The sequence below is a fragment of the Phoenix dactylifera genome, chromosome 2, assembly GCF_051530095.1.
Source record: "Phoenix dactylifera cultivar Ajwa chromosome 2, Ajwa_hap1_PhDact_Kaust_v1.1, whole genome shotgun sequence".
Lineage (NCBI taxonomy): Eukaryota > Viridiplantae > Streptophyta > Magnoliopsida > Arecales > Arecaceae > Phoenix > Phoenix dactylifera.
The window spans coordinates 38,949,824-38,972,514 of NC_143191.1; the positions used below are offsets into that span (position 1 = coordinate 38,949,824).

Genomic DNA, 22,691 nt, shown 5'->3' on the forward strand with positions numbered 1-22,691 from the left:
ACAACAGCCTTGGTGGCTGCAAAAATCCTGTACCCTTCTCTTCAAAGATATGGCTCACGGGGGTGTTTCAAAGATTTGACTCCGGTGATTGGGGTGAAGCTTCGGGTAGCCTGAGAGGGCATATTCTATGCGAGGCGGGTATTTGGTGCTGCACGGGTGTGCCTTGAGGGAGATTTTGCTATAGTGATTGACTGGATCCAGAGAGGGGACAGGTTTGGAGATGGGCATCCAATCATCCGGGAGGCTCGCAGATTGGTTCAGAAAATGAGCAATTTTCAGGCAGCACATGTGTTTCGGGAGGCGAACTAGGCAGCAGACTGGATCGCCTCCTTTATCGCCCGACACACTGGAGAGTTCCTCTGGACATCCGCAGCAGATATACCCATTTTCTTGTACTCTTTATTTTCTCGTGATTTGGCAAGATGTACTCACATTAGAGCTATATGAATTGCCGTTTTCATCAAAAAAAAAAGAATTGACTCCATTCGTTTGTTAATGGCCCTTCTCCTGTCTCCTCTCTCTCTCTCTCTCTCTCTCTATTAGATTATATTTATATTTCTTAATAAGACGCAAATAAATAGGAAGAGGTTTTACCTTTCATACTTTCAATTTCGCTTTGAAAGCTGTTACATGTTTTCATGAAGAAGTGTTATGGTGCTAGACGGTATTAGATGCAATTTTCTAAAAATTACTGATAATTATAAAAAAAATCAAAATCAGACAAGAAAGAGATCTTTTAGGCATGTTTGGAACGAAGCATGTGAAGAAAATTTGGTGCTCTGATGACCAAATCGCATTGAAGGAGATAAATAGATGGTAATATGACAATGCATCGGTGAAAATGATCACCGGCCATATATGGTGTTGTGCTCCCTGCAGCTAGCAACTTTCTATATAAGAGGAGGATTAATTTAAGGCTAATTACATAACCTTTGGTCCATGATTGCCCTAATTAGAGCCTGTCAACTCCAATTTGCACCTCGCATGGGATTTTTTTTTCTCACTGTTAGGGTAACTAGCTAGGACTCTATTGGCACGCAATTAATCAACCATATCCTAAATTTGCCCTAATAAATGGATGACCATATAACAATGAACCTAGCATGAAAGGAAAATAATCACCATAAATCGAAACTCTTGGATGTACTTCATGATTTGATCTGAGAGGTGTACAGTGAGCTAGATGTCTATATAATGGAGGGTGTGGGCGCTGCTTTTTTTATTCATTCCTCACCTGTAATCCGAGGATAGCATGGTGAGGAACGTGATAATTTTGTTTTTGTTTTTTTTTTTTAATTTTGGCTACAGTATACGATTAAATGAGTTGTGTCTATTCATGTTTCTCTTTTCTTAAGTATAGTTTGTCTCTTGTTAAGTATAGTGTTTATATTTCAGGGATCTGTGCGTGCTTTTACCTTTCTACTTTTTGCTTCACTTGCGGTTGGGGTATTGTCGGGTCCGATCTACAATGTCATAGATAAAGGAGCCAAAGGAGATGGCAAAACAGACGATGCCCAGGTATAAACCTCTTTGATCAACCCATCTCTCTCTCACGTACGCGCACACACAAATGCAAACAACATATGGAAAATATATGTGATTTTGCTGATTTTTGTCGATATCCATTTTTTAACTAAATTTATCTAGATATAAATAACAATTTAAACATCCGACTAAGATCTATATTCGTATTCATATCTATCAAATAAAAATAGATAAGAATATCGATAGACAACTACCGAATCTGTATCCGATAATTGATTCTATTTATAGCCTTATTTAATTTTATACAACACTCATGAAGTTTTAAGAAAAATATATAATCACATTAATATGCTATTAATTGATTTACCATCTACTTAGTAATATTTTTGATTTTAAGGGTCTAAACTATTTGTTATGGACCTGACTTGACCTGCTTTGATCATTTGGATCCAACATTAAAATCTGACTTAGAATCAGATTGGATCGGGGTCAAGCTTCCCTCGGTTCAACCTAACCCATCTACAACCCTAGGTGATACTCACTTTCATTGTCTTCTAGAAGTTTGTAGCATGCCATAGTCACAAAAGAATACAATGACAAAAAATGCGGTTTTAACTCACCTATCCTCGCTTGTAGCTATAAGGAAGTTAACGAGAGCAATTTCTGATCATACCATATGATTGCGCTTCATGCGCACGTATGCCATCCGGACATCCTGTGCTTTCACCATGCATGCACCAGTTACGTCCCAACACAAGCACAATGCAGTGGTAGAATAGATTTAAATCTAGTTAGATAAGTAATAAGCAATCAACTGAAGGCTTCAATTCCTCTTGCATCAGAAATGCGTTAAGTGCACTACTATTATATGTGTTAGTATGGATTCATGGAATAATCTGAGTCTTATCCATCAGGCATTGACGGACACATGGAATGCAGCGTGCTCGGATTCTAAAGCTCCAACTTTTCTCATACCTTCAGGGTATACATTCTTGGCGGACCAACTCTACTTCCGGGGGCCTTGCAAGTCTTACATCAATGTACAGGTATTATTTCTAGCGCCATTTGCAAATTTAGTGGCTGAAATAACTGCTGTTGCTAGTGGCTCATTATTCTTGGTGAACATCCTCACATAGTGAATACGATATGCTAGATTGAAGGTGCAGGGTTAATTCTTGAGATCCGAAGAAAATAATAGTAATAAAAAATATTATTTTAAGTGAATTGGAGCTTGTATTAATAGTCATATATATTTTTTGCTTTAAACTGGGTAATAATTATAATAATGTGGGTGGACTTTCTTTCGTTCCTCTCGAAAAATAATTTTTTTTATTTAATTTAAGGATTTAGGGACTCAAATATCCAATGCCTCCGCTTCTTTCCCCATATTGTTTTCTAAATTTAGTATTTTTAAGGAAAGATGCTTTGGTGTGCTTGTCACGTGCATGGGGAAAATATCTTAAACCCAATAATTAACTCTCGCATACCACGCCAAATCCTTCAAGCTAAATCGATCATTTCGTGCTCCGCTTTGAAATGGGTGCCTTCAAGCATGACTCCATTCTTATTTTGCACTCGAGATTGGAAATTGGATAAGATGTTTGGTATCAAAATATATCACTAAGCATTCCGTAATCATGTTGACCTTGGAATATGTAGGTTGATGGAACTATTATGTCGCCCTACAAAATTCGGGCGGTAAGGGAGAACCATTGGATTAGCTTTGTAGGTATTGAAGGGATAACAATTAATGGAACAGGCTACATCGATGGTCAAGGCGCTGTTTGGTATGATTGTAGAGCTAAGCAGGTTAGAATTCTCTCTCCATGCATTTTTCTCATTTTCATGTCTTCATTTCCACCGTTTTTACTCGAGTATTATATGTAATTAAATGTTCTTGTTTTTCTTTCTGTTGCAGAAATGCAAGAATGGACCCACTGTAAGTGCTCTTGAACCTCCAATATATTCATAACATATAATCTTAGTACAGTACCATAACTAGGGCTGGATGGTCAATATGACATAGCATAAGTTCCTTTTTAGCATATTGATTTGAATTTGGTATCAAGAACACCAGGTTTAATGATTGACTATTATCTACTTTGGGAGACTACAATTTACGGACTCAGTTTTTCAACTCTCTCTATTTCAAAAACACATTTTAATTTTTTTCATTTGAAAGCCGAAAATTTTGTAATTTTCATTCGTTCAATAATATTATTTGTTTTATCAAAAAACTATATTTCTAATTGAACCATTTTATTTTTTGTATTTTTTATTTTTTGCTATAATAGATGACTCATATACTTTTAGTATAAATACATCCAAAAAAGTCCAAAAATAATAAGTCTTGGAGCGCTCTAAGCAGCTCCCTCTCACCAATCTAGAGAGCACACCTAGAGTGCTCAGCCATATACGAGGCCACCCAATCCATAGCTCCATTGGCCTACATGTAGACATGCTTGGCCTTGAAGATAACGTCTCCACCTAACATGGTCCGAGTATCTCGGAGCAATGAGTGGCAGTCATCCATATTCTGTCAAGCCTAAATGCAATACAGGGGCTACATATTTACAAGGTTAGGATCAAAATGTTGCTAGTCGTTGTGTAAAATCAGCCTTTTATCCCACATACAGGTGCTAAAAATTTTCTTTCATGTTTTGAAACAATAATTATGATTCGAAATCATACGAAACTAGATAGTGATAAATGTCAACTTGGTTTATTGACTGCAGACGGATTAAGAATAGCATATATGTATATATAAGGGCTTAGGCCTAAATTTGCTCTGCAACTTATGTCTTTTACTGTTTCAGGAACCTTGTTTAGCCATAACTTTATCACAAAAAATGTTTCGGTGCAGGCATTTGTTGTTAGAAAGTGCACACATGTCAACTTGAAAGGCTTAAATTTCAAAAACAGCCCTATGATGCACCTCACCATACAAAGATCTTTTGTGGTTAGTGTGAGTGGGATCACCATTACAGCTCCTGAAGATAGTCCTAACACGGACGGTATACACGTCCAAAGAAGCCGTCACATTCAAATCTCGCACTCTGTCATCGGTACAGGTAGTCTCTTCTTCACTATAAATCTAGATTGTTCGCTGCAAATGACACAGCTATATTAATATATAGAATAAATGAAAACATAGGAAATTTTAAGTTTTGAACAACCATATGATTTTATATGATTGCAGGAGATGATTGCATATCTATTGAGACCAGCACCAAGGATGTTAATATCAGTCATGTAAGATGTGGTCCAGGCCATGGCATAAGGTTTGTTTTCACCACTTGTCACAATATTTGGTTTCACTTAAGGAAGATCATTAGGAGCAAATGTATAACGTATAAGGTTATTGCCTCTACTAAATTTCACACTTGGTGTAATGATCATGCATCTAACTGGTAGAACCACTAGGCAAGCTGATTCTTCCTTCCAGGATCACAATTTCATGTACCTAAGATTCCAGTGATAAGTTTCTCTCTTCTTTCTTTAGTTCTTCCTCCATTATCCATTCTTCCTCTCTTTCCTTCTTCAAGGTTGCCCTCCTCTGCACGCCCTTTGTATCTTCTCGATGAATAGTGAGGTGGTGTTTTTACCACCATTACTCTCCCCCCCCCCCCCCCCCCCCCCTCTCCACATATACATATGCATGTACGTACGTACATATGTATGCATGTATATGTGCATATATAATCTAAGTAAATTAAGTGTCAACTAGTCGGTCGAAAAGCTTCCCACATCCGTCTCCATTTCTAAGGTGTTTACTTAAATGTTTGCAGTATTGGAAGCTTGGGTGAAGACAACTCCGAAGCCAAAGTGGAGGGGATTCGTGTTTCCCATTGCCAATTCAATGGGACTACAAATGGAGTAAGAATAAAGACATGCCAGGTAAACTCTGGATATGGATTTTGTTCGAATGAAATAAAATTAACGAGCATCACGATGTAGTTCACCTAGCAACTAGTGTTGTGTTCTTAGAATTGCAGACAGGAACTCTCTGCTGAGGAGAGATGCCAATCAGCTGAATAAGTCTGGCTGGCTTTTGGAATGGGATCGTTTTGGTCTCTTATCATGGTTGCATGAAAGTTTGAGTTTCCGTCCGCTAACTCAATTTCCTTCTTGTTAGGGTGGACACGGATATACCAAAAGGGTATTATTCGAGCATATCAACTTCACTTCAGTACAATTTCCGATAATAATAGACCAATATTATGGTGATGGCCCGAACAAGGTAAAGGTCTTCTTTTTCATAATGTAGTTAATGTGAAAAGAAAAGAGTGCTAAATTCCGTATACATGTTTAATGAGTTGCAATCATCTATTTTTCTTGCAATAACCTCACATCAACTGCTAGTAGGGGTGTATATAGAATTCCTCATATGAAAAGAAAAAGAAAATGAGAATAAAGAAGAAATGTGTAATATTCAACGCATGATATTGATTCCAATTAGTAAAAGATCATTTTGCCCTGTGGTTATGTGAAATATTCCAAACTTCTAATTTTATTTCTCTGTCCCATTTGGTGAAGACTTCGGCTGTTCAAGTGAGTGACGTGCGATATGTTGATTTGGTGGGATCATCAGCCACCGATGAAGCCATCCTCATCAAGTGTAGCCAAAGCCATCCTTGCACAGACATTGTCCTGGACAATGTCAGACTCAAATCTGCAGATCCACGGAGGAACATCACAAACTTCTGCTTCAATGCGTTTGGAACAAAGAAACATCCGATCGTCCCGGCGCTCTCGTGTTTGACGCCAAATTGAAATTGTTGTTTCTTGGAATATCAACACCAGAATAGCTTCTGATTGTCTGTGTAAACTCCAGGATTGACCAAAATTCCGAAAGTCTATTGAACTTATAGTGGGCTAATAACAGAAGCGATCTATACAGTAAATTTTGATGTGTTTTGACCTAGTTATCAAGCCAAATTGTCCATTCTCATGCCCTGAGTATCTCAAAGAAGTATCCAAGCATGATCATGCTTTATACCAACCTGAGGAGGCCAGCAACTATAAGCATTTTGCCAACTTGGCTGCCTTTGGAAATCAAGGAATGCAGTATCCACTTTTCATGCTCATTACAAACGATGAAGGATGGAGAAAAGCATGCATAAAAACAACCGATAAATTAAATAATATTGTGGAACAATTTGGAGGTCATCGATCCATGTCTTGGTCTTTGCCATTTCGAAATTTTTAGCGTTCAATTTCTTTTCTAGGGTGTTCGTCACCAAATCCTTTTACAAAGGAGGAAGAAAATGGACAAGTGCAGCAAGGAAAGAATTTTTTGTGCATTCACATGCAGAACAACTTTTCATAATATCACCATTTACGACCAAAACTTTTTATACTAATCAAGCCATGTAAGACTGTAAGACTAAACCATTAATTCTTTTATTTTGTCCTTCATCACTTTATATTTCCTCTTCAGTACTTATCATGGTAAATTTAGGTCACAATCCAACAAACCAATTTTCTATTCTATAATGACCCATTAGGGCCATTACATAAAATTCTCAAAACAAAAAAAAAAAGTCCAAATAGCCACTTCGTCCCAGACAGCTCACCAAAGATTTTAACCTCCACTTAGATCTCCAACTCTGCTTAGCCATTCTGTAGCCAATATTAATACATTTACCAATACCTGAATGAATCTAGACCTACACGTTATGGCCACTTCTAAAGATGACTACCAACCACTACCATCCACCATTTCATCTTCCAGATTAGGGGCCAAGAAGAATCAGCAACTTATCAGCAACCACTATCAGCGGGTAAAGGAATCAAGATGTAGTTATGTAAAAGTTATGTAAAATACATGTTATATCCTTAATAAAAGAAAAAATCTATTCCTATTCTGTCTAAAAGCTAATGGGCATTTCTAGAAAAATATTTATCCCAATTCCTAGCAAGTGAGAATTAGATTTTTCAATGTCCCATATAGATTTTTTTTTCTCATAAAATAAAGAAATCGTATTCCCATGGAAAAGCTGCTTCTCTATCTCTCTCCTTTGAAAGCTCCAACAAAATATGAAGTATTTTTCTATTTTTCTGTTGACCACACTTTCTCCCTCCTAGCCTCTTCCCACGAACCAAACGAGAAGCAAAGTATTGGTAGGGTAACTATTCCCTTCTCTCTTCTATTGAGTTATATCATTAGATGTATATTTACCTCCTCGATATGATTTAAAAATTTTAATATTTTTTCTGTTGATTTTCAGCTTCAATCTTAAAAATCTTAAATTTGCTGAGTTCCTCATCATTCATTTTAATTAGGTAGATGTAACAGAACTTGGATGGATCATCTATGAAGGTCACAAAGTATCTGTTACCTCCCCTAGAAGTTCTACCAGAGTCACAAATATCACTATGGATCAACTCTAATAGATCTGAATCCCTATTAACAGATTTAAAAGGCTTTCTAGGAAGTTTGGCTTCTACACAAGTTTTACATTTTTAATGGTTCTTAAGATCACTTTTTGGTATTAAATTTAGGTTCATTAGTTGCTTAATTATATTATAATTTACATGACCTAATCTACCATGCCAAATAGAAGGAGGCTCTATATTCATGATCAAAGAATTTTTATTTATTAAAGGAACTATTACATTCAACTTAAACAATCCTTCACTAAGGAATCCTTTTCCATTAAAATTACACCATGAGAAATTACAACTTTATTGGACTCAAAAACAAGATGATAGCCTTGCTGGACAAGCAAGGAACCACTAATTAGGTTTCTCCTAACGACCAAAACATGTTGGACGTCGTGTAGGGACAGAAATTTTTCAGAAGTAAGCTTTAAGTCTACACATCCCACTCCTAGCACACACGCCTCCAAGCTATTTGCCATGATCACAGCTCCTCCACTTGAGACCTTAAAGCAATCTCAAAGAAGCCAGCACTGGAAGTCACTATGTTGACTTGAGCATTGATTGTGTGTGGACCTTTCTTCTTGGATTGAAGAGGTGCAGTCTTCTTACAGAAGCACTGGAGAGCTAAATAGTTGGTCCGACCACAGACATAATAGAAACGAACACCACCTTCCTCTTTCTTCTTCTTCTGCTCTGGAAATGGATAGGTTTTCCATTATGGTGGTTAGGGTTTCTAGGGTTGTAGGGCTTCTTTTTGTAATACTTATTTTTGAAGAGTCGGTTCTGATTTTTTCTAGGTGGAGCCTTTACATTATAAGCATTGTTTTTGTATCCAGTAGAGGTTTTAATCCTGAGCCTATATTGCTCTTCAATTCCAATCGAGTTCAAAACTTGGGTTAGGGTAAGACCTCTTTGGACATGGCTTAGAGTCATAGCAAAATCAGACCAGAAATTGGGTAGTTTGTCTATCAGATAGGCTACCTGAAATCATTCATCTAAATTAGTTTCATTAGCCATAAGCTGGTAAATCAAGATTTCAAAATCATGAATTAGCCGTGACCCATCTCCTCCACCGGAGGTGGAGGAGTAGAGCTGCCAGTCGGGCCGCGGCTGCCGCAGGTGGGACCCCAGCCGCCGTCGGTGCCGCCGGTTGGCCGCAGCACCGTCGGCTTCGGGCCGGCCTCATCCCGAGCACCCTTCCGAGCTCGTTTCGTGGGAGAAGAGGATAAAAGGGGAGGAGATCGGGATGGAACGAAGAAGGAAGAAAGAGAAGGTTCGGGAAGGGAGAAGAAGAAAGAAAAGAAAAAGAAGAAAGAAAAGAAAAGAAAAAGAAGAAAAGAAAGGAAAAGAAAAGAAAAAAAAATGTGGTGGCCTGAAATGGGCTTGATTTCCGGAGTGGGCTTCAAATAAACTTGGGTTTAGAAGCCCTGGCTGGGCTGGGCCCTGATTCGAGCCCATTGTTCTTAAAACCAAAACTAACTGGGCCTGAAAAGCTCAAATTTTAATATAGGGACTAAATTGAATATAGTTTGAGGCTAGGTTCCCTTTAAATTAATTAGAACTGATAAGGTTTAATTATAAATTAACTAATTGTGTTTCTGGGCCTGAATACAAATGGGCCCAGTAGTTGAATCCGGCCAAGGGTCTCATCTAGAACCTAATTAAACGTCGGGCCTGAATGCAAATGGGCCCAGACCTGAACCAGAGGGCAATTGGGTGGAATTGGCTCAGACCTGAACCAGAAGCTGGATCAGACCTGAATCAGAGGTTGAATCAGGTTTTAACCAGAAGCTGAATCAGACTTGAACCAGTAATTGAATCAAATCTGAGCCAAGAAGTAGATTAGATCTGAACCAGAAATTGAATTAGGCTACAGACCTGAAAATAAAATTGAGTCCAATGGATGGGCTGTAAATGACTTTAAGATTATAAATAAATAGAAATTAAATGTGCAAGTGACATGTAATTTAATGATCTTGCTAGGTATTGGAGAATTGGCATTTGGTGAGAAATTAATGTAAGTAACCTGTCTTAATCTTATTATGGATCATGTATCACGTTTTATATAATGAAAAAGTATTATTTATAGACTTGGAATTGTGTATATGAATTGTGGAAAATGTAAGTAACCCGGATATAATCTTATGTTTTATCAAATACTTGTGACTATTTGATTATGAAGTTGTATATGATTATTTATATTTTCAAAATTAGGATCCAACATGTGTTAGCAAATGATTGCATGATTTTGGATAAATAGCATCCATCATGATTATTATATTAATTATACATGATTATGATGATGTAGAAAGATGCATGGAAAGAAAAATAAAGTTTTCAGCATGATCATGAATTTTATTCAACATGATGTCATTATTCACTTTCCAATGTACCGATGAGAAAAGATTTATGAAAAGCATGATATGTTTTTTAAGAACTCTCAGATCGCTATGCACGACCCCAGCTAGTGGGTAACAGTAACTAGGCATACGACCCCAGCCAGTGGGTAAAAGTAACTTGGCTTTACGACCTCCGCCAGTGGGTAATAGTAACTGGAAAAAGACCCTGCCAACGGGGAACAATAGTTGGCAAAGATTATGGCCCTCGCCAGCAGGTTACAGTAGCTCGGCATACGGCCCTCGCCAGCGGGTTACAGTACGTAGCTCGGCATACGGCCCTCGCCAGCGGGTTACAGTAGCTTGGTTTAGACCCTGCCAACGGGAACAATAGTTGGCAAAGATTATGGCCCTCGCCAGCGGGTTACAATAGCTCGTTATACGGCCCTCGCCAGCGGGTTATAGTAGCTTAGTTTAGACCCGGCCAATGGGGAATAATAGTTGGCAAATATTATGGCCCTCGCCAGCGGGTTATAGTAGCTCGGCATACGGCCATCGCCAGCGGGTTATAATAGCTTGGCTTAGACCCTGCCAACGGGGAATAATAGTTGGTAAAGATTATGGCCCTGTCACGGGTAATAATAGTGACCATAGCTGCACTATCATCTGAGAGCACGAATTTCAAAGTATGAATAATGATGAGTACGGATTTCAAAGCATGAATAATGATGAGTACAGATTTCAAAGCATGAATAATGACGAGTACGGATTTCAAAGCATGGGATAATAATAAAAGTTTTATGATTCATAGCCATGTTTATAAAGTTGCATAAATGGACATGCATAGTTTTATGACTGGTTTGTTATATGAAATGCTTACTTTGTTACAACTGTTAGTTTCTTAAATTAATGCACTAGTATGAGAAAATATAATGCTTGATCAGATAAGATTATGCATGGTTACTTAGTGAGCTTTATAGCTCATACCCATTTATTTATGTTCTTACAGATGAATAGGAGATGCTAGGAACGAGGAGCGTGACATGCTTCAGGATTATGGGGATAAGAAAATGACACATTAAATGTTGCTATTTTTAGATGCTTTGTAATCAATCTTTTATTGATGAAACATTTGAAGTTTTAAAGTGGCTGCATGTTATTGCGGGCAAAGGTTTGCAATAGCACGGCCGTGTCATGATCCGAATTCGGGGCGTGACATTTAGTGGTATCAAAGCAATAATTTTAACCATGATTAAAAACTTTAAGACTAATCATGCGAATGGGTAGTTAAGTTAGCTATATATGATTTGGAGCGTTTCCTTGTCTCTAGGTGACATGCATGGAGACCAATGTGATTTTGCTGACGTGAACTCTTTTAGCTGCTCGCTCGGCTTGTTGATAGCATGACAGCAGCATATGTTTCACAGTGGCAAAAAGGTTCCTACGTTCATCAGACCATTTTTGGTCGTCTGTTTCGCAACTTGCAAGGATGCATCTTCTCATCCACCTAAGTGCAAAATAAGCTATATATGGCAAGATTAGCTAACATCGCCACACGTACCGTCCATCCAAAAAACCATAATTTAGTTAACGAATGCGCTACATGATATAATATGGATAATGTATTCATGGTATCTCTTACCAAGCAGGCATTCATGGCTGCATGGAATGCGGCATGCACGGATTCTAAAGCTGGGACGTCCGTCCTTGTACCTGCGGGGAAGACATTCTTGCTAAGTGCAGTGTCCTTCAAGGGGCCTTGCAAATCTTCTATCCATGTACAGGTACTATTTCTTGCATTAGTTATGAAATTATCGATTAAAAGTATGTAGTATTGCTAATATATCTAATGTATACGTACAATATGCCGGACTGAAGAGATGGGTTGATGAAATGGGGAGGTTTGAAGGTAGAGCATAACTATGCAGGCTGCTCGATTTCCTTATTTCTAGATTTTGAAGATAATGAAAGGTCAAGTACACTTTTGATGGTTCGAATTTAAGAATTTGAGGATCGGGAAACCCAATGTCTCAACTGCTTTCGGTCTTTTTAATTTCTTAAATTTAACAACCCTAAGAAAATAGGTCCGATCGGTCCTTTATGTGCGCTAGTATTGCATTGGTAATTAACGAACCTCTCCCCCATGTATTGCACCAAATATCGTAAGTTAGACCAATCCCCCATGCCATGTGGTAGAAGAATTATTTATGGACATGAAACATGTGTGCTTAGTATTGCTCCATTCTTAGTTCTCAACTCTTGGAAGATAATTACAAGTTGGATAGGATATCTGGTATCTAGACATGTCCTCATTTTAAGACAATAGATTTGCTGGGCTCTAAGAAGATATGTGACTGGCTTATAATCCTCTATTGTAGAGTTGGAAATATAGTTTCTAACTAGAATTTTTTTTACAAGGCACCGTGTATATCATGTAATTAAGACTGCCTTGTTTGATAGCCGTTCATCTTTTGATAGAGTGCACCGAGTGCTATACAGCACTTTGCGGTGTAAATTGTGCATAGTACATAATCCGTGCTCTAAAAAAAAAAAAAGGAAATGACTTTGGCAGGTGTATTGATGAATTTCTAATACCGTTGTTTGGGACCTGGAATGTAGATTGATGGAACTATCTTGGCACCTAATAAAACTTGGATATTAAAGAAAGAAGTCTGGATCGACTTTATGTTCATTAAGGGTCTAACCATCAATGGATCGGGCGTGATTGATGGTCAAGGCGCCATTTGGTGGCATTGTAGAGCTCAGAAGGTTGTCATTTTCTCTCCTCACTTGAATATATTTCACTTACAAAATTCCACTACTTTTGTTCGACAATCCACTGTGCTCATTGGTTCTTTTTGTTCCTTTTCTATCGCAGCAATGTGCAAGAGCGCCCGTGGTGAGTGCTGTTAACTTCCTACAAATAAATGTAGATGATAAAACTTAAATGGATAATATTATTATGAAGATGTGATTTGATCTGAAGTTGTTATATCCATCAGGAGATGTTAAAACTAGTTTTTATGTAGGCCTTCTATATTTTATTGATGAAAAATTTGAAGTTTTAAAGTGGCTGCGTGTTATTGCAGGCAAAGGTTTGCAATAGCACGGCCGTGTCATGATCCGAATTCGGAGCGTGAGTGAGGACCCGTGCGGGCGTGTGTTTAGTCCCACATCGGTTATTCGCTGGGTAAATCTTGAGTACTTATACAGGATCAAGGAACCCAAATAATAACTTTCGGCTAGCCATTTTGGGTGAGGTCCTGGGTTGGTACAAATGGTATCAGAGCAGACCCGGCTCATAACCTATGTGGACTAGGGAACACTGCAGCACGGATCTATTGGGGCTGACTACGGGCCAATCGTGGTGTTTGTGATTAGATTTGAATAGATATGAACCCTTAGCCTGACGAGGACGTCAGGGCTTGAACGGGGGGAGTATGTGAGGACCCGTGCGGGCGTGTGTTTAGTCCCACATCGGTTATTCGCTGAGTAGATCTTAGGTACTTATACAGGATCAAGGAACCCAAATAATAACTTGCGGCTAGCCATTTTGGATGAGGTCCTGGGTTGTTACAGGATCTCTCTGCTGAAGAGATGCCAATCATCTGAAATTAAGTGTAGTTGGTTCTTAGAATAGTACTTTTTGCCCTACTACAATATTTGTATGAAAGTTTAGTTTTTCCCCCCTACTAACTCAGTTCCTTCCTGCTAGGGTGGACGTGGTTATGCAAAAGGGATATTGTTTAGGAATATCACTATGTTTTCGACAAGGAGGCCCATAATAATAGATCAATATTATTGCGAGCATGGCAACAACTGTGCCAACAAGGTAAAACGTCCACCTTTTCAAGAATGTAGCAATGCAGCAATCAATATGAACATGACATCACTTCCTGCTTGGTTAGTTGCAACGATCTCTTATTCTTGCATCGACCACACAGAAGAGCATATATAAAGAAAAATAGTTGCAATGCATGTAGATGCTTCACATCTCAAGGTGTGCATGGGTGTAGCACTCCTCGCAACAAAATTAATGATTGGAAAAAACAAGATATATAGTTGCAATATAACTTCATATCTTGGTTTCTGGTGGTTGTACAAATTTTTCTAAATCACTTGGTTTGTTTTCCTTTGTTGCATTCGATGGGGATGAAGACGTCGGCCGTTCAAGTGAGCGATGTGCAATTTGACAAGGTTGCAGGATCATCAGCTGATGATAAAGCCATTGTTCTAAGGTGCAGCAAAAGCAAAGCTTGCACAGACATTACATTGGCGAATGTAAATATCACATCTGCAAACCCTAAAGAGCCAGCAACAGCCTTCTGCTTTAATGTACATGGAAAAATAAACGGTACGGTAATCCCTGCACTCGCCAGTTTCGACGGGCAATGAAGTTACTGCTTCTTGGAAAGCCATCACTTGTATCAACAGAGATCATGATTGACCGAAGGTCTCTATAATGCAATCACTTTGTAAATGCAATAATGTAAATGATAAATGAAATAACTTGCGGGGAAAATAAAGAAATGACTCTTGTTTGGTTGGAGCTTAAAAAAAAAAAGATGAAAAAATAGCATTTTCATGAAAATAAGATTTCCATATTTCATGAAAAAGCTACTTTTCTACTAGCTGGAAATTGGAGTTGTTTTTCTTTTTCAAAAGTACCCTTAGGCTATAAAAATTTATGGATAAGGTCTTTTTTTTTATTATGGGTATAATAGGTATTTTATAAAACTTTTCTAGGAAAGTAGATGCTCAACCAAAAATAAGCCATTCTGGAATGTGTCATTCTTTCATGATCAACCAAATATGCCAAAACCATTTTCTCAGGCATCATATTTCAAGAAATCATTTTTTCAAAAAAAATATTTCGGTGAGAAAATTTTTTTTCTATAAACCAAACGTGTCTTTAAAGTTTTCGGAGCTTTTCATCACTGAATTAGGCACGTAATAGTTTAGGAATAGGCGCTTTAGACTTAATGGGCATTTTTGGCCACCACTTTTGGTTAGACAAATCCCTATCATCTCTGGAGTTAGTCAATATGCCTATGTAGGTTAGGGTGGGTATGGAGCAGCCAGCAGGTTCTTTTTTTAAAGAATGCAGTAATAAAAATATTTTAACCTCCAAATTAAGAGCTAGGATACATCTTTTGTTCTACTAGAAACTTTGCTCCACTTTTGAATTCTAGTATGAAGTTTCGAAACCTTCAATAGATGGCAAAAAAAATATGATTTAGGGTTTGTTGTTATATACATAGTCGATCAGAGCTCATCGTCAATTCTTTTTATTTCTTATTCTTTATTTTGGTTGTGATTTTTATTTTTTTCTGTCTGGGAAGCAGGGGAGGAGGGAAAAGGCTAAAGCTTAGTTATTTTAGTCTCACATGTAGAATGTACTTGCTATTTAGCTATTTTAGCTAGCATGGATGAGTTGGCACAGATTTGAGCTCAAATGTAGTAAAAATTGACTCAAGTTATTTTAGGATACAAGAGAATAGTTAAAGCTATCCTCTTTTTTTCTGATGATTTTCCAAACCTATTTATATCACAAGGCTGTCTTCTATGCAGTCATCTATAAAATCAATGTCATCCTCTACATCCAACCATTTCCTTAGCTTGTTATCATTGATATCATGCCCAATGATTAATGCAATGAACAATCCAACCATTTCTCCATAATAGATATCAGATAAATACCATCCATATACACTACCAAAATTTAATTTGTTGATAGCCTAATGATATCACACTGATAATGTTGCCCAGTAGATACAACCCAAGAGGGGGGGTGAATTGGGTCTTTTAAAACTTTTATGCTACTTCTAAAACTTTATGAGTAACTATGCTAAGTTGTATAGATGCACAGTGAAAGTTAAACTTAGCAAGGGTTTGATGTATAGACTTCGACTTGATTAAATATGCTTGCAACTAAAGGATGTGCGGATAAGAATTAAGCAAGCAATTTATCTAAGTAAGTAAGTGTGTTAGTTAGACAATAACTAGAGGCATTACAAACACAAAGGACATATAGTGGTTCGGTGCACCCCAGCACCTACATCCACTCCCCAAGACCTCTTGGGAATTTCACTATAATCCTACCGATTACAGCCGGTTGTTTTACAAGCTCACAACCCAACTTGTTGTTTTTACGAGCGCACAACGAACTCGGTCGGTTTTCCCAGGCTCACCGACTAGAACCAACCCCGATTGTTTTCCCGGGCTCACAATCAAACCCTTACACGTTGGTTTTACCCTCGGCTCACCAACAAACCTATCTCCGTTGGTTTTCCCCTTTGGCTCACCAACAAACCTATCTCCGTTGGTTTTCCCCTTTGGCTCACCAACAAACCTTACACCGTTGGTTTTCCCTTTGGCTCACCAACAAACCTTTAACCCCTTGATTCAATCCCTTGATTGAATCAAGTTACAAGATATTAAAACAAAGAATAAAAACAAATCAAAGCTTCTTAAACAAGCAGATATGACAATATAAACAAATAGAGTAAAGAGAAGCCCTCAAACGAGTTTTGAAGATGGAGGAGCTCGGCTTCTTCTTTACTTGATCCTCCTCTGATTTGGCATGAAGTAGAGGATCCCCGAGGCAGCACGCGGATGGAGAGGAAGCTTTCGGATTCACTTGGATGCTCTTCTTCTCTCTATTTCGTTTTGGATGGCCCTTTTGTGCTTGTGGGAGATTTCCTTTGTAATCTCTTTGAGATCTCTTTCCTAGATGATCTCTCCCACTTCCATGCCTTCTCCCCTAGCTCTCCTCTTGTTTTTATAGCTTTAGATGGCGTGGAAACAAGAATCTAGCCGTTAGAGACAAAAATAGAGCCGTTGGACACAGTCTGCACTTCCTGACAATATTACCGTTGGGATCGGAGTCGACTCGCGCGATCAGGAGTCGACTCGCCTGTTGCAGGAGTCGACTCGTGCTTTACTGGAGACGACTCGGCCACTGTTCCAAATTTGAATTATGGTGCATCCTCGACTGGGAGTCGACTCGTCTTAACCCGGAGTCGACTCGCCAACTTCTGGAGCTGACTTGGCAATTTCGGAGTCGGCTCATCCACTGAAGTCCGTGGATCCAATTTTGAATTTTGTCCTCTCGAGTCGACTCGACTGTCCTGGGAGTCGACTCGAATCTCAGACCCCGAACTCCCGATCCTCTGTCTTTTGGCTCGTCCAGTCTTGGAGTCGACTCGAACTTCCTTGGAGTCGACTCGGCTCTCAGTTTGTGAAACACAACCTTCTGCCATCTTGGTGTAGCGCTGCCTTGGAGTCGACTCGAGCTGTCTGGGAGTCGACTCGAATCTCAGAGGCAGTAACTTGGTTTTCTGTCTGTTGATGGTCGCGGAGTCTCGGAGTCGACTCGTGCAATGCGGGAGTCGACTCGAATCTCAGAGTCCCAAAAATGCTCTCTGACTTTTTCCTTGTGTTCCGCTGAGAGTCGACTCTTGCTTTCTTCGGAGTCGACCTACCAACCATCGGAGTCGACTCGCGTTCCACTGGAGTCGACTCGAATCTCAGACCCGAAAACTGCTCTCTGACTTTTCTGCCTGTGACTCCTAGGAGTCGACTCATACTTCTCCGGAGTCGACTCATACTTCTCTGGAGTCGACTCGAATTCCACTGGAGTCGACTCGAAGACTGTTCTTTTGAATTTTTCTTTTGATTTTACTCCTCCAATTTGAATCCTTTGAACTTTAAGCTTGGGCCAATAAATTGTAGCTTTCTTCCAACTTGAGAGCTTTGGAGGCCTTCTTGTGTTCTTCCAACTTGCTATGTTCCTTGCAAAATAAATATCTTTCTCCTTGCAACATAAACATTAGTATCTATACTTCAAGGTTTTGTGATCATCAAAATCAATCTATGAATCAATCTTTGGGTCATCAATCTCCCCCTTTTTGATGATGACAAAACTTGGAGTATATGCAATATAAAAGATATTGATTTCTAGAAGTAATACATAGCTAAGTTGCATGAAGTGGAAAACATATATATTTAAAAACATACTTCATGATAATGCTTTTAGATTTAATCAGCTTAACACAATCAACATATTTAAATTTTAAGCTGATTTGTATTCAATTCAAAGTAATAAAGCATTCTGAGGTATATAGCATATACTTAGATATTTCTCCCCCTTTTTGACAACATCAAAAAGATAGTGAAACATTAAGTACAAAGATCAGAGCAGAACACATCGAGTGTGAATTCAAGAGGTTTTTTTAATTTGATAGTTTTCTAAACAAGTGTAGGTGGAATCTTCCTTAGGTTAATGATATTCAAGGAAAAACATGAGTGGAGATCTAACCTCTCTTCACTAAGTATGAAAGCTTGTTCATTTAAGACCTTTTGCCCAATCTATTAAGTATTTTATCAACCATGAGAGCAATTTAATTAATTTTCTTAATGACTTCAAAGTTCTTTTATGATAATAGGAGCATTGTGGCACAAATATCAAAATATACATTCATGCAATTTTTGATACATCTTAGAGCTCTTTTAAAGACTTTCTTTTATTTCTTTAGAAAATAAGCACAATTTGATACATAAAATAATGAATTTGCACAAAATTGAAGTTCCAAAAAGCAAGCCAATTTGAGCTCATTAGTGAAGTTCCAAAAATAGATTTTCTAAGAGATACTCAAGAATATTTAACACATTATTCTCCCCCTTTTTCATTAAATTAGAGGCTCTTAAGATTTGCAGTTTGGTTCAAGAGTGATGCATGAGATATACTAACCAAATAACACGCCTCAAGGTGTATCATACAGATTTTCAGATTTAAATTTCAGATGATACATATTGGAGAGTATTAGAATCACTTTTCATTTAGTGTTCTTTCTCTCTCCTTTAGTTATAGATTTATGCGATTAAGTTCCATAAGATCTTTCCTTCTGAAATTTTCTTTCTCCCCCTCAAATGATCATTCCATTTAAGAGTTTAGAATCCTAAGATAATGTTCAATAAGATTGTCAATCTCAAAAATATATTTCAGCTTATTTTCATAAGACTCAAGGTTTGAGATAAGACAACCTTTATAGAACTCATCTCAAGGAAATTAAAACATGTCTTGCAATATAAGGAGGTTCATCAAAATCAATCCATAAAATTCAAAGTATGTATCAAAATAAAGTGTCTTTGGGATAGGATACTGAATATCTAAAGCTCCCCCTCAAAAGATGCATTCTTCTTTAATCATTTTAAATTGTTGAATTTCAGATTTTAGTAATAAACGTGAATAACACTGAAATTCTGTAATATCGAGAATGTAGAGTGATCTAGAATTATTCAGAATTTATAGTAATCACTCTTTCTAATCCTTTAAGAACAAGTTATGCTTTCTCCTAATCTTAGAGAAAATGTATAAAAGTATTAATCATAAAATGATTCAATTGAAGCTCAGTTTCTTTCAAACGCATTTACATTTTCTTTCTTTTAGAGTCATTTGAGTGAGGTGAAATGTTTCTAGCTTTAAGATCATTCACTCTATTGATGGAAGTCTTCAATAATGTAGAAGAGAAAAATATATAGATGATCATTGAGGTATATATATTTATAGAACTCAATTTCTTAATCATAGTTTTTCAGCAATGTATACATGAAGCACAATAAATATATTTTTTTTTTATATCAAAATAGAATCATATATTTAGAAATTTTTGTTTGCAATCAAGATCATCGAAAGACACATCATTTGAACCAATATTAGTATACTTTGAAGATAAGAAATGATATGTTTCGGATGCGTATCGGAGCAATCATCAAAGGCATCAAAATTAATTCTGTTTTTCTTAAAGTAAGACTTTATTTTAAAAATCACATTTAGTTTAAGCTTTTATACAAAATCAGATTCGGAATTACATAGGATTTTCAATCATACTTTGAGATATGTATCTTCCACAGTATAGCTCATCTTAAATGATTACGATTGAAAATACATATTTCAAACATATAAGAGCATATTCAGAATCTTTGTATTAAATGTTGAGTTTTGGTACGAATTTGAACATTATATACCAAATTTAGGCAAGTTGAAGGATAAAACAAAATCAATTTATTTTCCCTAAATAGAGATGTTCTTCTCTTCTCCTTTCTACAATTTTATTTAGCTTTCAGATTTTAACAATGATTGTGAATGACAAATCTGAAATTTCTTTTCAATAAAACTAGACAAAAGATGTTATGTAGCAATTCAAACATTCAATCAAATTGTCCAAGTATGAAACATTACAAAATATTGAGAATCCATAAATCAAGACATCATACCATATGCAAAATATACCATGTGTTAAGTCATGCATTAAAATACTAAGTACAAGAATGTCAAGGATCAAAATCAATTCTTTTCAAATAAACTCCCCCTATTTAAATATAATCTTGCAATAATTTCATCCTTAAAGTGTGTTTTCAAGTGATTAAAAATTTGACTTAATTCTACTTTCATTTACTTTGTTTTTCATTTATAACTTTCTTATGCTCTATACTCTATTTGCTCCCTATCCGGTGGAGTTGGGAAGGGGCACGAGGTACTACCACTAGCCTCCCTCTTGTGCCGTCCCTAATATGCCCTACACCGAATAGTTGGGTCAAATAGTGCCGGGTACTACCACTAGCCTCCCCATTGGCACCATCCCTATGATGAGCAATATAGAAAGGTTAAAATGTTTACTTCAAAACCTCCCTATTTAAGTGTAATTAATTATGGATTTTATCCCTTCCAAAAGAATGCTCACACAAGTCTCACAAATGTGTCGAATATATTAAGTTTGTTTTGCTTTTCCTTAAGGTTGAAGTGTTTGCCTCTACTTGGATTTTACTTCTCTTGAATAATATCCATTTTCTTTTCTTTATCTCTCTCTCTTTTTGTTATTCTCAAGTAATTTTCATGAGAGAGCAGAATAGAGAATTAATCTTACGTATCATATATATGTATATCATGCAAACAATATTTTCATTATGCTCAAGGTTTCATAACTTCTCACAAGTTATTTTACATCAACATTTTAAGCATATACTTGTGTATTTCATGGTTATGACATAGGCAAAGATATATTTTAGTTTGGGCAAACCATGAAATAATTTCTAAAAGTATAAGTCAGTCAATACACATATAGACATGATATCAAAAATTAATAATTAAAGAATTTAATCATGCCATAATAAGATTTAAGTTACTGACTTTGCTCAACTAATTTGTGAGAAAGGTATCTAAATTACCTATTCATTATATGTTCTTCAAGCCAAACTAGATTTCTTATGTGTGAACTTTTGGCTGAAGAAGATCCTCTCTCTTGTTTGCATGTAAATGTTTAGTGTATCTTACATGAAGATATCCTTCAAGTTGAAATCTCTCATTTTTCTTTCTTGAAGGAAGGTCATTAGTTTCTTTAAGATACAAAGCATTCATCCAATATATATATATTTTTTAATTAGATGACTCAATATGAGATATGACAATAGTTGCATGTTGAGTCACTTTATTCAAGAGATTGCCTAAATATAAGCAAGCACATATCACTTGAACTAAAGAGATAGATTCATTAACCAAGATAGTTCAAGGACAAGCATGTGAGGCAATAGACAGATTTATCAAGGTCAAATCAATTTAGTTTAGATTCTATTTGCTTAAGATAATTATCAATAAGATGTGTTAACTAAGTTTTAATCAACTTATCTTAAACGTTTGTTTCTATCAAAATTCAGATTATGACGTATTTGTTATCAATAAAATATGATTAATTAAAGTTAGATTGAAGTCTTGCACAAGGTCACATAATGAGCATACAATCTGGTCTACTAGCTGTATGATAAAATAATTATTCTATCATGCTTCAATACAGCTTTAAACAATAGATCTACTTTGCTCATCCTTTACAATTTCTACAAGATGGGGTCATAGATATACCTTCTTCACGCCAATCTTCTATAAGAGTTTTCTTATGGACTAACGTTGGTCAATGAAGATCCCCTTTCTTGTTTGTCTTAATTTGGAGTTTGAGAGAAGATGTTAATTCATTCATCATATTTCAAACTCACTTTGCAATATAACTCTTCATTAGTAGAACCAAAAATGATGTCATCAATGTGTGCTATGAGCAAGCAAGATATCATAGATTCTTCTTTTTGATGCATAGATTTATCACTATTACTTTCTATCAACAAGGTTACCTAAGCTTTTATATATCAAGCTTTTGATGCTTGTTTTAAATCACATATTGCTTTATCATATATGTAATGTGTAATTTTTAAATATGGTGGTTATTTAACATAGATCTACTTTTTAATGAAATAACCACATAGGAGTGAATTCTACACATTCATTTGACAGAATATAAAGCTCATGAGTCAAGCAAATGATAGTGGTGATCTTTACTTTTAATCATGCAAGAATCAAGATCTATTTCATCTTTTCTTGATTCAGTCTTTTAGTAGTTATCAATTTTTCTTCATTAAGTGCATTTCTGAAAAACTCAA

General features: G+C 36.8%; 1 protein-coding gene and 1 long non-coding RNA gene across 2 annotated transcripts; both read left to right on the top strand.

Annotated features, from left to right (window-relative positions):
- Positions 1-3,720: 3,720 nt before the first annotated feature.
- LOC149768311 (polygalacturonase ADPG2-like) lies at positions 3,721-5,921 on the top strand. The gene is made up of 3 exons (XM_089928148.1): positions 3,721-4,556; positions 4,685-4,766; positions 5,274-5,921. Exons 1-3 carry the CDS (start codon positions 4,283-4,285, stop codon positions 5,440-5,442), a joined length of 525 nt encoding a protein of 174 aa, XP_089784274.1. The 5' UTR covers positions 3,721-4,282; the 3' UTR covers positions 5,443-5,921.
- Positions 5,922-13,799: 7,878 nt separating this feature from the next.
- On the top strand, positions 13,800-14,734 carry LOC149768312 (uncharacterized). Its single transcript, XR_016399342.1, has 2 exons — positions 13,800-14,037; positions 14,364-14,734. It is a non-coding gene; the product is annotated as an uncharacterized LOC149768312 (long non-coding RNA).
- The last annotated feature ends 7,957 nt before the right edge of the window (positions 14,735-22,691 follow it).

Excerpts from the sequence above, each read along its gene's own strand:
- LOC149768311 (XM_089928148.1), top strand. The coding sequence starts at position 4,283 with ATGTCTTTTACTGTTTCAGGAACCTTGTTTAGCCATAACTTTATCACA. Across the intron at positions 4,557-4,684 it reads GCACTCTGTCATCGGTACAG|GAGATGATTGCATATCTATT; the intron begins GTAGTCTCTTCT and ends ATATGATTGCAG. Across the intron at positions 4,767-5,273 it reads GGTCCAGGCCATGGCATAAG|TATTGGAAGCTTGGGTGAAG; the intron begins GTTTGTTTTCAC and ends AAATGTTTGCAG.